A 16,766-nucleotide genomic window follows, 5' to 3' on the forward strand; every position below is an offset into this window, starting at 1 on the left:
TTCATTACCCAAGTTCACTTTTTGTTGTCCCTTGAACTAGCTCTCTATATTAAGCACCCCATCCTCTGCCACAGACATCTGGTTATCCATACATTTTGGATGCCTCCCAATGCTCTCTGATAAATGAGAACATACTGTATATACATTACCTTTCAATCTATGTAGGTACGTTTTACTGTTGGAAACCGCAAACCTGCATATAATTCATTGCATCATTTTAAGTGTCATTAGCAAATGCTAAAGTTTCCCAAAGTTAGTACACACTATCCCAGCTGTGGAAGACAATATATTTGTAAAGCAGCTAGGATTACAATCATAAATAGGTACAAAATGGAAAGTGGAACTGATCCAATGCTAGCTATAAATCCTGTGAAAAACCAACCATCAAAATCCACAGTAGTAGGGGAATGGCACAACCAGAAGTCATGACACCCATCCCCAGTTCCACCAGTGCTTAGTAGCCATGATGACCTAATCAAAGTTCCGCAAAAGACAAGCCTAGTCTGCAACCCCAGTTCACATAGTTCTTACCTGGCTAGGTTGGGCTGCAGAATCTTTGATGCTGACCTTCCCATGAAAAACCATTCAAACCCATCCTCCCTGAAGACCTTCCTGGAGATCAGTAGCATCCCTGTGGGAGGAAAAAAAGAAGATGAGCTGAAAGGAGGAAGAAGAATCAACTCACAATGTCAAGCTGACTTATTTGTATTGCTTTATATGATGTTGTACGTATTTATTTTCTCTGTTTGTTGACACTATGATTCTTTTTTGTTCTAAACGTGTTTTTTAGTTGTTTATTTATTACTGTTCATTTGGTATTTTTTGTGAGCCACTTTCAGCACAATTTCAAGGAGAAGTGGCATATAAATAAACTGATGATGATGGATACTACAGAGGAAAATAATGCTGAGAGAATTAGGGCTGATCTGGATGCACCCTCACAGCATTCAGTCAAAAACTAATAATCCAACATCTGTAGGGCCACAGGTTAGCTACTCCTGTTTTCTTGGGTTAAACATGGGGGATGGGATAGCAATCCTGCAAATTTTGCAAGAGAAGCTGGTTGTGTACAGGGCTGTTTAATTGTCTCCTAATATTGCCAGCAAGAAACCTTTCCCCAATATCCTTCAAACAGCGGGTTTCCATCTGAGTTCACAAATCATTGTCTTAACCACCATGCTACAGCACTCAAATCTACGTATGTAAAGCTCAGTCTTTCCAAACAGTTTTTTAAAAAATATGTTCTCACAGTAGATTGAACCATTTCATAAAGCAGTTGTTATCAGTAAGAAGCACCTTAGGAAATGATATGATTTTGAAGGCTCATCTCACGTTTCCTTGGAACCACTCTTGTACAGTTTATGTATTTTATTTCCAAGACTTATATACAACTAAAATTAAAGCCAGTTATTAAATCATTAAAACAGACAACATAATTTAAATCCCTCCAAAGGCTTAAGAGAACAGATATATTTTAACCTGGCAACAGAATCCAAAGAAAACTGAAGCCATCCATGCCTCCAGGGGCAAGACAGTAATATTTTTATCAGATGTTTGATTACAAATCAATGTACAGGCAGAGGAGCAGCATATATAATTCTGGTGGAAATCAGGTGCATGCAGAAGAGCTTTTAGCAATTAATAGTAGGAAGCGGCATATAGTAAGAGAAGGTGCCTTTTCATGTCACTGCAAGCATCACCCACTAGCAGAACAGCAAGAAATACCCCAATGGTGATTTCAGGGCCTGCAGTGGCTACTATGGGCAGAGGAACATCAAGAAGTAACTTAGTTTGAAGCCAGTAAATAAGTCAACATTAGGACCTTAAATCGGACCCTGTGGCCCATAGACAACCAGTGTAGATACCACACTTTCCTCCCACTGCCTACCCCCAAAATTGGCTTGGAGGTATTGAGAGAACCTCTAGAATAGTATGCACAGGGGCGGGGAAGAGAAGAGGGGTCATTCCATCTGGCAAGCTGAATTGGTTGCACTGTCAGGACAATTGCCATAGCACTATGTTGAATTCCTTCCATACAATAAAGGACACAATACCTTCCAACTCTATGATTCTATGAAATGCAAGGATAATACAGTACAAGGATTTAGAAACAAAGCCACCACTTTGTACTGGTGGTAACTGTGCTGTTAGAGTGACCATGCTAGTCAGTATCAACTAGCAATGAATGATCACCAGAGAGAATGGAACCTGTGGGTTGAAGGGAACAGATCCAGAGAGCCCATTGTCCACAGAATGCTACATCTGGAAATGCTCTTAGACAAATGTGAAGTTTATATCTTCCACATTGCTTTCCAGATCAGCCTTTCTAGCAAGCTACCTGTGATCTTCTCTCACAGGCTCTCAGCTGTGGTAGATTAGTTTAAAACTGATAGGCTAAGCTGGTGCAGAAACAAAAGGATTTCTGGCTTCTTTTCAAGGTTTTATAAAAAAAGGTGTGCAAATATCTTTTTTATGACTTTCACATCAGATGATCTGAATCCCACTACAAAATATTTTTTTAAAAAAACCCTGAAGACTGCTTTAAACCAGTTCCAGCTTCCTAAAACTCAAGGGATCACTTACCGTAACTACCTGGATTTGTTAGTATCTGGAAATATACCATAACTTCATTGCCACAACCTAAGCTATGCATACTTTTTGCAGGATACATCAGGAATAGGGGTCACTATTCAGGGAGGAAATTACCTACACTTTTACCAGCACATGCAGATAATATATTATATGATAGCTGCCTTCAAATATCTGAAGGGCTGTCACATGGAAGATGGAGCAAGCTAGTTTCCTCCTGCTCTGGAGGGTAGGACACGAACCAATGGCTTCAAGTTACAAGAAAGAGATTCTGACTAAACATACAGAGAAATTTTCTGATGGTAAGAGCTGATTGACAGTGTAACAGACTCCCTCGGGAGGTTGTGGACTCTCCTTCCTTGGAAGTTTTTAAGCAGAGGTTGGATGGTTAACTGCTATGGATGCTTCAACTGTGATTACTGCATTGCAGGGGGTTGGACTAGATGACCCTTGAAGTTCCCTTCCAACTCTATTATTCTAGTCTGGTTCTGGCATCTAAACAGCAAATATACCAGCACTTCTAATAAAATTGGATATTTATTTATTTTATAATTTTATATCCTGCTTCTCTCCTCAGTACCAGCACCAACTTTTGTTGTTGTTCCTTACAGAATGTTCTCCTGCTGCTCTTTGCAGACATAGAGGGCTTCTTTCATACCTGCAAAGAGCAGCCTAAAAATGACTTGAAAGTAAGCATAAACTAACTAGCTGCTTGCCTGCCGGCTGTTCAAAAGCAGCCTCTTGAAGATCTGCTGGCTGGGAAGAGCTTCATGTCAAGGAGTAGGTTGGAACACTTCCCTACCAGTCAATCTACCCATAAAGGCAGTGTTGTGTAGTGGTTGGAGTATAAGACTATGGCCTGGAAGAGCAGGTTCAGATCCCCACTCACTGGGTGACCTTGGCCAGCTCAGGGTCTCTCAGTCTAACCTACCTCACAGGGTTGTTCTGAAGATAAAATGGAGAGGAGAGCCATTTACAACAACACCCTGAACTCCTTGTGAAAATGACAGCAATTTTGAAATTCTAAAAATAATAGCAACAGTAATAAGGCACCACAATCAGTTGCTTCACAAAGTAGGTCACAGTGGTCCTACAGATTCAGGCATCAGTCTGTTGAAACTAGTGCTGTGTCAAAACCTGTCCTCAAATTTCTCAAAAGTTTTCCTGCCTCATTCTCAGTGGACTTTAGAATTTTAGTGGGTTTCAAGACAACCTATCATTTCAGAAGGGACAACAAGGGTCATCTAGTCAAACCCCCAGAAATGAAGGAATATTTTGCCCAACGTGGGACTCAAACCCATAACCCTAAGATTCATGCGACTAAGCTACCCCACAGAATGTTTTTTTTTTTTTAAAAAAAGAGACACATATTTGGCACACCACAGCTGAAACTGTTCATCCTGATCACAGCAGCATTGCTGGAACAAGAGAATACTCTCTAATTTGGACTCCCAAGTATAGGACAACAGAGGGCGCTGGGGTGGGCTACCTCTTGTGAAGCCAATTCCAGGGCTGCCTGACAAAGTCATAACTGAACCTCTCAGCATGTGCAAGACTGTGGTGCCTCTGCACAGGCCACAACCCCCATAGGCTGTCTTGGAGATTGGAGAGGGCTGCGCACTGGCACTGCAAGAACTACAGATTTTGGTTTGTTGTGCAAATGATGAACCATGGAATTTTCCCCAATAATCTACCCAGAGTCAGTTGAATTCAGTGTTGCCTCCTTCTTGGGCTATTTCAGGACTTCACATTCAAAATATCCTTTCATACAGAAATGCCTTCTATAACAAACTGGTAACCTATGTGTCTGATATTCTGTCTGGAGTCCAAATTGACTCAAGATGGTTGATTTCATGCATGTGCCTGGGGCCATCTTCTACCCAGTCCACTTTTAGAAACTGCAGTTGTGGTTTCCTATACCAGAAAAGACAGGGTATACTTAATACTACCAAAAGTTTTCTTTATTATGTAGCATTAAGTATACCCTGTCTTTTATGGTGTAAATAGTCCCCTGGCTAGCAACTGCTTTGCATCCGGATCACTTGCACACAAAAGGTAAATCTTCAGTACTAACTCTCCCTGTCCCATCTCACATCTTTGGGGATTTTCCCACTCTGACTCTATATGCAGATGGCCTATTTGCAGATGGCCAGCAAATTTATTCACAGCATAGAAAGTCCACACACTTCTGCCTCGAAGCAGAAAAGAAACTTTCTATGCAGGCATTTGGAGGTGGAAGATGAGACCAGAATACAGCTCCCATTGCAGCATTGTTATTTCCAATTATTGCTGATTCAGTTTAGTATATATCCTAGTAATGTTTGTATCTTTTACTTGAATTGAACTGTGTTGACTTATTTAATTTATATCCCCCTTCAAATTTCAACAAAAATCACCACACAGTTTACATATCCTAGCAAAAAGAAACAAAGGTAAGAAATACAGTGCACATTTCATAATCATAACTGATCTGCTTTGTATGTAAAAGGTCCCAGATTCAATCCCTAACATATCCAGGTAGGTGTGGAAGAAAATCCTATCTGAAATCCTGGAGAACAACTGCCAGTCAGTGTAGACAATACTGAGATAGACTAATGGTCTAACTCAGTATAAGGCAACTTCCTTTAAGTAATATAATTTAACAATAACAAGTAGCTTTGAGGAATGTATGTAAATAAAATTTTAGTAGTACAAAAACATATCATATGCAAAGCATAATCATATAACATATCACAAAAATATCATGAATATTACAAAAAAGCAATCACCAAAATTTATCTGCATACACATTCACACGACACACAGCTAATTTAAACATGCAACCTCCACATATGCAATCACACTCTCCTTACATCCACCACATTACTCCATCCACTCAGTTCTCAATTCAAGAAAACATTCAAATGTTCAACTAACCCAGGGGTTGTCAACCTGGTCCCTACCACCCACTAGTGGCCGTTTCAGGATTCTAAGTGGGCGGTAGGGGGTTCTATGGCACAAGCTGAATCCTCCTTCCATTGAGCACTGGTGGGTGGTAAAGAAATTTTACCATAAAGAAAGATGCATTAGTGGGTATAAAAAGGTATAAAAAAGGTTGACTACCCCTGAACTAACCAATAATTATGTACAAAAAAAACAAGGTCCACTGAATAACACAATTCAACAGCAGCAGAAAAACAAAATTCCCACCCTCATCTCTCCTCTCAACTCAGTATGGACATCTTCCCCTCCTCTCACCTAGGAAGATTAAGTCCTTACCCACCAACAGGACCTTACATTGTGAGGAGTCAGGTGGACCCACCAGCACACCTGCCACTCACCATCTTCACTGACTCCATTGGCAGATGAATCAACTAAACCTTGTGACTCATACATGGGGTATGGGGGGCAGCAGCTGCGGCATTGGAAAGATGGCTGGGAACCAGCCCATCTGGTGTATTAACTTGTCTTGGGATTGCATGGTAAACGGTTGACTATAAATGCCTATAAGCAAGCAAGCAAACGAAATTTACCGGATTTGCCTTCACTTTCAAAAGAAATATATATGTTGGTTACTTCATATGACAGCTACTTGCCCCTTGTAACTCTTTTTCTGGTGGGAACCCAGAGAGCAGTATTTCTTATTCTGAAAATTGTGGCAGTTTTAACGTGTGAATGTAAAAGCGTTTGAAGCAGAACGCAAGGCAGTTCTACATTCTTACATGTCTCTCTGCTTTGTGAGGAGTTGCATTTTGCCAGTATCACTGCTGATGTGGTAGCCATTTTGCTTCCTCCAGTTCCTGCACTGTAGTGGGCACTCTAAGGAACCATTACTTAGACATTAGTTACAACTTGCAATTATACATGGATAGATAGACAGATTACTACATATTAGCTTAAAAAGAAAAAGAGTGCCATCCTGTGACATCATCCAACAGCATGTTTGGACAAAGTTTACCTCAGGGATGTACATTTTACCTCAAAGTTTACCTCAGGGATGCACACTTTGCCTCAAAGTTTACCTCAGGGATGCCCACTTTGCCTCAAAATTTACCTCAGGGATGCACACTTTGCCTCAAAGTTTACTTCAGGGACATGCCATTCAAATGGTGAAGATGTTTTAAAACAGGCCCAATTGTTTAACCACCATCATTGTTTGAAATGTAACATTTGTTTTTTAAAGTGCAGACTCTTTTCAGCCAGCCCAAAGCCACCAGCTCCAGAAGCTGAGACTGAACCTCACCGAGCCCATTTAATTAATATCCCTCGCTGTGGCCTAATTCTCTCTTCAACATGTGGCTGTCATTTGCCTGTCATCACAGCTGATTTACAATGGGGTTTAATTAAATCCTACGTACATTATTCAGCATTCTCCAAAGGCAGCGCCAAAGCGTCCAAGGGTATTTAAAATGTCACCTGCTGAGACATATCATCTCCCCCTAAATAAATATGACAGTGATCAAACTTTGGCTAATTACAGTGACTTCATTATTTGTTTGTATGTTTTAATATTTAATTGCTTTCGTGTTCATCCAATTATGAAGCAACAGCAAATAGAAATTAACTTTTGATCAGCATGTTCCCAGCCCTGCTAATCAGCACTTCAAAGCCCACACACAATAGGAGGTCATGCAACCTGAGGGAGCTCAACCTTATGCGAATGGATCAGCCTATTTTATTTTATTTTATTATTATTGTGGGGTGGGGAGAGAGATTCACCTTTCCCAGACAGCGCCTGCCTCCCTTGGAGACTGCTTCCCACAAGCCTTATTGTACTGGTTTTGCCATACAGCTGTGTATATTGTTTGCAACTTGATTCACGTGTTGCCTTTTAGATGCACGCAGCTGCAAAGTTCAATGCAACTAAGCTTCCGGCGCTCCAGTCTCACAGCGGAACGCAGATGCCAAGAGCAAAAATCCCGGGACACCAGAGAGGTCATGCACGTGAGTGCAGGTGAATGCAACAGGGCAGAGTTTGCGAGCTTTGAGCAGGAAAGTAGCAAATGGTGCCTTCAGACCCTGAAACCCCGCACAATCCCCTCCCCTCCCCTCCCCTCTACACCCCCTGCTGCTGACTCCACCCATGTGGAATGGATAACAAGAGGCAACTTGAGGCAACCAATGAACGAAGCAAAGGAAAAGCGCCAGTTGCCAGGCGATGCCAGCTGAAAGGAGAACGTGAAGAACTAGGGGAGCCCGATGAACTCAAAAGCCAAACTCCTGTAAGTTTTGAGCAGTATTGATTGCTAAGTTTTCTGTACAAAAATATCTTTTTGGTTCAGAACTGGGTGGTGGCTCACCGTACTGTTGCATTTTAGAGAAAGAATTCTAATTGCTTTCTGCTAATACGTTGAGTGTGTATGTATGTGTTTATGAGGTGTTGCAACAGCTAACTGCCTGGATGGAGTCCCTAAAGGACGCAGGGTAGGCTTATGTATGCTGTCTGAGATTCCCCTACTAAAATATCAGTATTAACAGCTCAGGATAAGCATTTTACTTCCAAAAGCAATATTTAAGTTTGCTTCCAAACAGCTTGCTTATTAAGCATTCTCCCTGATTCGTTTGCAGGGAAATTATAGGACATTGCCTCAAGCAATTGTTATCCCACACTTTTCCAGTGGATTTCCCCATCAGTTTCTGTATTGCAAAAAGTCTGGGGTTTGGGGGTGGGGGAAGCCTTTTTGTGCAATCACACAATCTGAATTTGCCAGTATGGGGTTGAATCCCAGTCTAGAAGTATTAAAAATGTAAGCATGGTGGGTGGGGGGTAAAATAGGGTTGTTTCAATTTCTAAAGAAGAGTTCTGTAAAACTAAACAGAACAGCTTGCAGACTATAAGCAGTGGTAGTTGGTGCATATTATTAAACATGCCAGGTTGGATCCAGGATTACCCTTCTATGAACAAGAGGTACTGAAACCCAGGGGAGGCTTCTGCTGGAGAAAGAGGGGAAGCCAAGTTTTAGCAATTCCTCCGTCACCCTGCAGTTTCCTACACCACCTCCCATACTGCTTTGGAGGGAACCCCAAACCCCCAAAACAAATTTTCAGAAGGGCTGCATGGGAAAGGGAATTGACAAAATTTGCCATACCCCTTTCCCCCCAGAGAGTATCCTGTGGGCAGAGTTCCATTCCCATAAATTCTGGACCAAAGCCACTAACTTTGTAAAAACAGCAGCCTCAAAGTGGTTTACAATCAAGCAGTGTACAGTATAAATTCTATGAAATAAATAAAATAAATATAGGTGAAAATGTGTCATGTTGCAGCCTAACCCTGAAAATATTGGAATGAAATGCAATAATTGTCTCAATGTCTATGGGCATGTTGCTTCAACTTGCATCACAATCCTTAACATATCTACTCAGAAGTAAGTTCTCTTGAACTTGATGAGGCTTCCTCCTAGCTACATGAGGTTAGGATTGCTGCCCTATCAACAGCTCCAACTTTCTTGAAGAGCTTCTAGGAAAAGAGAGTAAGGATAATGGGCCAAGCTTCCATTCTTCATTCCCTAGAGTGGTTTTTCAGAAAGTCAAGTAACCATTTCCTTCTTTACCTTCTGAATTGGCAACTGGGTTACCAGGTGACACTCACATTGAGGCTGGGTTTGAGCTAGATGACTCTCTGTCTCAGTCTCTGCTATAATTCCCCTCACCCAACACATGGAAAACATTATGTCAGAATGAAAAACTAAGGTGTGTTTGGGGAGTGGAGTAGGAACTTGAGCAAAATTGGGCAGGAATCTAGGATGCTGTTGACAGTTCATTTTTGCAAAGCCCATCTTCAGTTTTTCATCTGACATAATGTCTCCCGCGTGTGTTTCCTTGCAGAGGAAAGGTTGTTCCAGTGGAATTCTCCATTAGTGTCAGCAAGACCACATTCATAATTACAATGTACGTGTAGCAGTTATGGGAGCTTTTTATAACTGCATTCCTTATCCATGGCTGGTCTGGCCTGTTTCCAGTTTCTCCCTGGGAAGCCAGTGTTTTACCGGGTTAGTTGCAGCTGAGGATAAGAATGGAAAGGTGTGATTGAAGGGCACTTCCTAGTCTTTAGGAGTAGTCAGTCACCAAGCTATTGAGTCGGTCTGATCATCAGCTTTTTATGGGTGTCATGCTTAAATGCCATAAATCCTTCAGCAAATTTTGAAAGCATGTCTTTCTCCTGAGAATGAAAACAGAATGGATACTGTTCTTGCCACAGTAATTTAAACACACACACACTACTGTTAGACAAGAAATAGTGTGTGAGAAAAAGAGAAAGGGAGGGAGGGGGTGGGTGGGTAGGTAGGGAAGGGGGAGCTGTTACTGCAATGCTATTTGGTCACTCTAATTACCAATAATGGCACCTACTGGCATGCCCAACCACAATCAACTCATTTTAAAAGCTATATAATAATGTTTAGGATAGGAAATTAATTTTCATAGCCACTGCAGCTGATTTACTTGTGCTGTAATTTAGATTTATTGCAAATTAAATTCCCCCAAGTCAAGTGTTTGACTTGAAGAAGCACCACTTTAATAAAAGGGGGAAATGCATTGCCATAGCCAGGAGATGCAGATAATGGCTATATCTGCACCATACATTTAAAGCACATGACTTCCCTGAAATAATCCTGGAAACTGTAGTTTGCTCAGGGTGCTGTGAATGGTATCTCTGAGGGATAGACTGCAGTTCACAGGATTCTCTTTTTTGGGGGGGAACCATGTCCTTTAAATGTCAATGTGGAGGTGCTGTCCAAACCTCAGTGTACCCATTGAAAACATCCCCCCCTGCCCCCGGGGAAGGGTTTGCTGTGGGGTTTGTGCATAACAGAATGGTCTACTAATGTTCTCCTGGGCCCCCTCACTTTCCCATACATATATAATGTAATTGGCTCCTTCTCTCTTCTGTGGGCCTCTTCCTAGGAACAGAATTACCACCTCCCAAAGAATACCCATAACAGGAAGTCAGAGGAGAGGGTCAAGAAAGGAGAAGAGTAGGGGAAGCAGAATTTATCTCCTCTCTCAGTCCACTCCAGGCCCAGATGGCATGCAGGCACTTGGTTCTCTTTCCATTCCATCTCTGCATTCCTTTGAAGCCAGAGAAAGAAGAGGAGGAAGCAGTCGACATAGTACTAGGACTCACTGCTTGCAAGGCAAACAAACCTATTCCTGGTTACAGGCAGGGCCCTAGAACAGAGGTTTGAGTAGAGCCCAAACCTGAGTTTGGAGTGGACAATGCCTGACCCAAGAGCTGCACCAATTATTCACCCCACCCCATCCCACCCTTGTCACCAACATAGATGTATGGATGATGCATTCCCAGCACTGTGCCACTTTGTACCAAGTTTAAAATCATGCAAGTTTCCACCACATATCACCTGTCCTGAAGTCATTTTGTGGTGAGAATATGGCCATGTAAGTTGAAACCAGGCCTCTTCATATGGGGTAGCAGCTCAACTTTGAGAGGTAGGGCACTGGGCAGTTGACAACAGATCCAAAATTTCTGCCATCAAGAAAGCTAATCCAGATTTTCTAGATATTGGAACTATTGTTTGCCACGAGGCAATGGTGGACTGTTATTTGAGAAAAACAAATCCTAGTCTAACTTGGGTCTGTGGAGATAGTTAAATAGTTCTTTGGAACCAGGCTGCATCTGTATTCACTTCAAACTACCTGGGTAGTCTTTGATTGGTCACCTGGGTTAGAGAGCTGTGAATGTGATTCTAAAAGAAGTTTCCTTTTTGGATTGGATTATTTGGGTGGTTTGTTAGGCCTTTGCCTCATTTCTTGAGACTGCAATGTGTTTTTCTGTTCTTGCTATTCCCCATTCTCTCCATTCACCTTTGTCCTGTTTCATCTAACTTGGTATGTAAGCAGTCTAAGCATGGGCCATTTATCTAGCAAACCATTACCATTGCATTAGTATGAAGTAAATACTAATTCCAGTGGTAGTAATAACACAGTAAGCAACTGGCAAAAGCATAGTTATATTACGCATTTTTATGAACAAGTTAAGCTTGAGGAAGTTCCTGCATGTTTTCATCAAGACAGGATCTGTCTTTGCCATTGACAAATGTAGAGAAGAAATCTTAAAGCTATCAGTGTCTATATCAGGATTTGATGCTGTATTCAGGAAGTAACTTTTTAAGAACCATGCATTTTCTTGAGCCCATTTCACCGGCATCCAGGACCCTGTCTTCACCTGCCCTTGAATTCCTTCTTGTCCTAATGAAGCTCAGCAATCAGTGTGGTGTAGTGGTTAAGAGCGGTAGACTCATAATCTGGGGAACCGGGTTCGCGTCTCTGCTCCTCCACATGCAGCTGCTGGGTGACCTTGGGCTAGTCACACTTCTTTGAAGTCTCTCAGCCCCACTCACCTCACAAAGTGTTTGTTGTGGGGGAGGAAGGGAAAGGAGAATGTTAGCCACTTTGAGACTCCTTCGGGTAGTGATAAAGCAGGATATCAAATCCAAACTCTTCATAGGCCCCATGGTTGGACAACTCTGTGCTCTATCCTTTGATTACTTTCACTTGGAAGCATGAACTGCCTCTGTGTTCAGACATTTGAACTGATTTCAGGCGATATGAAAGTGGTTTGTAGTGATGACTGTTTCACACGTGGAAGACCTCCATTGATATTGATTGATATTGCAGTCATCCAGTGATAAACATGTGTCTGTGAACTCACTTATGCTAAGCCTTCATCAAGCGTTAGTGAGGGGCTTCATGTAGAATCTCCAGAAACATAGCATGAGTGTTAAAGGTACTTTCTGCCTCTGCTGATTGCTAAGAAAGACTTGTGGGGGGGAAAGGACAGTTGTATATGTTAAAGAATTCATGAATCCTCATTTCAGCGGTAGGGACTTTTGTCGTTTCCTCTATTTAATATCATTTTGCTTATATATGTATCTGTTTTCAGCCATCTGACTTTAGTCCATTGATGAATGATGAGTTGCCCAGTTGAGTTGCAGTCTTTTGACATGTGTAAAGAGTCCAGGTCCCAGAAAGGCTGAGCTGTTTAGGTTGAAATTTGCCTTCTTACTAGTGAGGAGGTCAGGGAGCTGTCCAGCAAGGCGAAGGAATAGTACGTCCTGCAAGGTTGCTGAATCAGCAGGGGAGCTGTCCAGCTAAGGAGTCGGAAGTAGCACTCCACATCTAGGAACTGGGCTGAAGGAGGTGTTGCATCAGCAACATTCAGGCAGTGCATGAGAGGTTTTATAGTGGTTTTGTTCCTTCTGGAGCATCAGAGGGATGCTACTGTGGTGTATTATTGGAATTAGAGGTTTTCCTTTTACATAGTGTTCAGAGATGGAATGCCTCATGCTACCAGATTTGTGCTGCATCTTTTGGTCTGAGTATTGGAAAGGTGTGTTTGCAATCCTTCGTGTTTCTGTCTCAACACAAATCTACAGATGTCTGTTCTTCAGGTATACCTTTGTTTACACCATGTTTTTCTTTTATTTCAGTATGACTGCAATCATAATTTGTTTCATATACTTCTTGATGTGTATTCAAAAAAAATAATTCTTCAGCTGCAGCTAAATTTTCAGTCTTTTTGGGATGAAATAGTTGTACAACTTTTGCTTTAAGCTAAGTAGAATCCCATGTCTTCTGTGTATTGTTTGCCGGCCCTTTCTAGTGACTCTCAGCCACCAAGAACCACTTAATACAGGAAAATGGGTCTTTCAAGATCCTCAGCTGAGTTGCTTTGAGACTGGGTATCCCATATATTTCATGCACTCTTTTCCATATTGCTTTATAGGCATTTTCCCCCACCAGTTGTAATGTTGATTTAAATACAGTTCATCCAAATAGTCTGGAGAACACACACACACACACACACACACACACACACACAAATTCTGGTGATGTGAAGGTGGGAATCATAAGGCTTCTTTTACCAATGTCTATTATACTGATAAAAGAAAATCTGAATAAATGAAGTTGTGGGGATTTGAAATCAGAGTTTTAAAGAGAGAGAAATCAGAAAAAAATGGATATTGGTCAAATATTTACATTATTCACTTGGCTTTAAGATTATCAGCATATGATTTCAGCTGGTGCAGAGGTCCCTAAGTACCAGGATGCTGATTCTTGGAAATGTGTATCGAATTAGCATTTTATGCTAGAACCCAGTGTCATTCAATGAGGCTGAATGGTGGAAGATTCAGGACAGAAAAAAAAAGGAAGTACTTCTTCATACAACACATAACTAATCTATGGAATTTGGTACCACAGGATGTAGTGGTGGCTGCCAATGTAGAGAACTTTAAAGGGGAATTAGACAAATTCATGGAGAATAAGGCTGTCTGACTATTAGTCATGATGCTATATATGACCTCCATTTTCTGAGACAGTATGGGCCGTATTCAACCAACCTGCTGTGTTGGCAGAAGTCAGTGCAAGCATTCCTGCTACAATGGGAATTCCTCCTTATCCTACCCCCATATATGTCCCATGACATTGCTCCGAGAAATTGTGGGAACCACCAGAATAGATAGAGAGCAGCACAAGGAGCAGAAGAGGGGGCGGATATAATGCAAGCATAGTACTATCTGAATTCCTGTTGCTGGAACAGAACAGAATACTGGAACAGACAGGGGTCTGGTCTAATCCAGCAGGTTTCTTCTTCTGTTCTTATGCTGTTCGTAAACTTTTTCCAAAGCATCAGGAGCTGCCCCATGTTAGTCAGAAGAAAGGAAAGTAAGTGGGACATTGATCTGACTTGAAAAAGTTTTTCATTCTTTACCCAGGAAGTCAAGAAAGGTTTCTCAAGTCAAAATCTGTCTGTGTAAGGAGACAGAGAGTAGATAAAACATTTGCCATTTGTGTAGAGTGGATAAAACATTTTACCAATTTTCTCAAGAGAGAAATGGACTTCTGAAAACTTATGCAGAAACCTGGCTGTGCAGTTCCCACTTTAAAGGCCAGTTGCAGACTTAAGACTCTCTAATATTCATGATGAGTGGAATCTTCCTTGATCCTCTCTATCACCTAAAGTTATTTAAAAGTTATTTAAAATAGACAGCCCTCACATTTTGAAGGAAAACATGCATATGGACTAGGTTCCCAAAACCTAGCCAGCTACTTCTGCAACACAGATTGGGATTTGGCAAATCAATTTGGAAGCCGAAGGGACTGTCAAAAGCAGCTTGTGATAGGGCATGGCAACACACAACTCCCATTGAGTACGCCCAATACCTAAGGTAGTCCTTTGAATCCTGGCCATTATATCCTGCTGACCATGAAGTTCAAAAAGCCTTCTGAGAAGGAATTTTGCAAATCTGCTGCTTGACAGATGTCAGTCTTCTGAGCAGGCCCATTTGTCACATCACAGAAGCAAAATAAAAAATAACAATTTGCAGTTGAGTGGGGGAGGCAAAGAGGGGAACTTGTATTGAGGACTCACAAGACTTATTGAACAATCTGAGTGATTATTGGTAGAGGCATGGGTTTGTGACTAGACAGGAAGAATGAACAAACCACCCCCATCTTTAATTTCAAAGAGACTTGTTTTCAATTTCTGCCTGGCTCAGCCCCACTATCATATGCTACATTTGTCAGGGCCATTCATGTTTCTTTTCAAACGTGAGTTAGGATTGTTTGCATTTTAATCACCCTTTTAGAACCCTGTTCCCCCCTTTCAAGTTTTGCCCTAGGCATGAAAGCTTGTTGGACAACTGAATAGCCTGACTGTATAAAGCTCAGAAAAGACTGAAAAAGTAGGAAGAGGCAGCAGTGACCCCCCCCCCAACTTGCAAATTGTATGAAGCTTATCAAGAGGAGACAGTTTCCCATTGGTTCCCCTATTACCCGGGAGAAGAAGGCCTTTTAGCAGGATCCTTATGCATTTTATATTTACCGACTGTCCCAATAGCAGATAAAGGCAAATAAGGTGCAATGGATGGAATGAGGTCTAGGTGTTTTCCCAACCCCCTGATCTCAATTGTGCAGAAGTGATATGAACTTTCAGGACTTTGCTACTCAAACTTTGAAGGTGGAATTGGGCATTGCCCCATCAGACCAGTCAGTGCCCCTTCACAACCTAATAAAAATTTTGACTGCATCATCTTGCATCACAATGCCACCACAAGATTCCAGTGGCCCGGGTGGCATTGGAGATGGGCAGCTGCCTGCTTCCTTGAAGTGCTGCACTTGAGAAAGCCCTTGTTAGAAAGGAGCCGTTTCATCTCATTCTTTTATTTCCCAATCATTCCCATGGTTTCCTTGCTGCAGCCTCAAAAACACACACACACAACAGTTTCCAGTGGATGTAATTCAATTCCGAGAAAACAAAATAACCACCTGCGCATGTGGCTGGGATTCCCTCCCCCCACCCCCGCCAGTCTGCTCTCTCACACTGCCCGTCTTCACCTATTTAAAAAAAAAAAAAATCTATAAGAGAGAAGCCGAAGAAGGGAACTTGATGAGAAATTCGTATGCCAGCCTTCCCACCATTGTAATTTCATTCTGTCTTTGTAATTGTCTGATATTACATTGTTCCCTGCCGGAAGATTAATTAGCTAGTCTTACCCTCCAACATACCATCCCTCTGAAACCCTCAAGGAAGCTGGCGTGGTGCCAAGTCTTACGTATTTGCTATGCAGGCTGGCAGCTGCTTCTCTTCTCCCTTAACAACAGTTGCTGTGCCAACTGACCCCCTTTTCCCCTCCCTCCCCCCATTGCTCCCCTACCCTGCGCCAAAAGAGGTAGCTAAGTTTTAATGGCAAAGGCTTCTTGGTGGGGGTGGAAAGAGGAGGGGAAAGGGGGGAAATAATAATAATAATAATAATATTTTTTTTAATAAAAGACCCGCGCGCACACAACCCGAAAGTCTGATTGGCATAATTACTCACACTCATTAAGTATGGCTGCACTGCATATGCAAATCGAGCGAGTCAAGTGCACAAGGCGCGTCAAAGCTGCTGGAGCACCAATAATGCCTTTCAGATTCCTCAGTCCTGTCTAGCGTTGTTGGGAAGAATGCGAGCGAGATGGCATCTTGCAGGGATGGTGTGCCGGACTGACAGAAAACAGCCTTTGCATTCAAGCTCAAGACCTATGACGTTTTAAACAGAGAGATCCTTGAACAGGGAGGACAAGAGAGGGGGAAAGAAATCAGGAACAGAGGGGAAGGAAAGAAAATGGGGCAGGGGGAGTGAAAGGTGGGAAGGCATGGGGAACGTGGCCAGCCATTTTGGATTTAAAGGAAACAGTGG

At 42.0% G+C, this 16,766-nt stretch overlaps 1 protein-coding gene and 1 long non-coding RNA gene across 8 annotated transcripts in view; one reads left to right on the forward strand and one right to left on the reverse strand.

The window, feature by feature from the left end:
- The window catches only part of TNRC6C (trinucleotide repeat containing adaptor 6C), a 394,661-nt gene extending 378,126 nt beyond the window's left edge, over nt 1-16,535 (reverse strand). For 2 of the 6 annotated variants that reach the window (XM_080993550.1, XM_080993549.1), the window contains exons 1-2: nt 16,404-16,528; nt 532-631 (exon numbers count right to left, since the gene is read on the reverse strand). In XM_080993550.1, the coding sequence (XP_080849676.1) occupies nt 532-585 (54 nt within the window). In that variant the 5' untranslated portion in view covers nt 586-631; nt 16,404-16,528. Of the gene's footprint in view, nt 1-531; nt 632-16,403 lie in introns of those variants that run through there. The other 4 variants (XM_080993552.1, XM_080993551.1, XM_080993555.1 and 1 more) reach the window with 4 other exon arrangements.
- LOC308470704 overlaps nt 5,994-16,766 on the forward strand; it is a 32,528-nt gene continuing 21,755 nt past the window's right edge. Inside the window, exons 1-2 of one of the 2 annotated variants that reach the window (XR_013982576.1) lie at nt 5,994-6,050; nt 7,404-7,790. This is a non-coding gene — a long non-coding RNA (uncharacterized lncRNA). Of the gene's footprint in view, nt 6,051-7,289; nt 7,791-16,766 lie in introns of those variants that run through there. The other variant, XR_013982577.1, reaches the window with a different exon arrangement.

Source organism: Podarcis pityusensis (genome assembly GCF_964106645.2).
Source record: "Podarcis pityusensis genome assembly, chromosome: 2".
NCBI lineage: Eukaryota > Metazoa > Chordata > Lepidosauria > Squamata > Lacertidae > Podarcis > Podarcis pityusensis.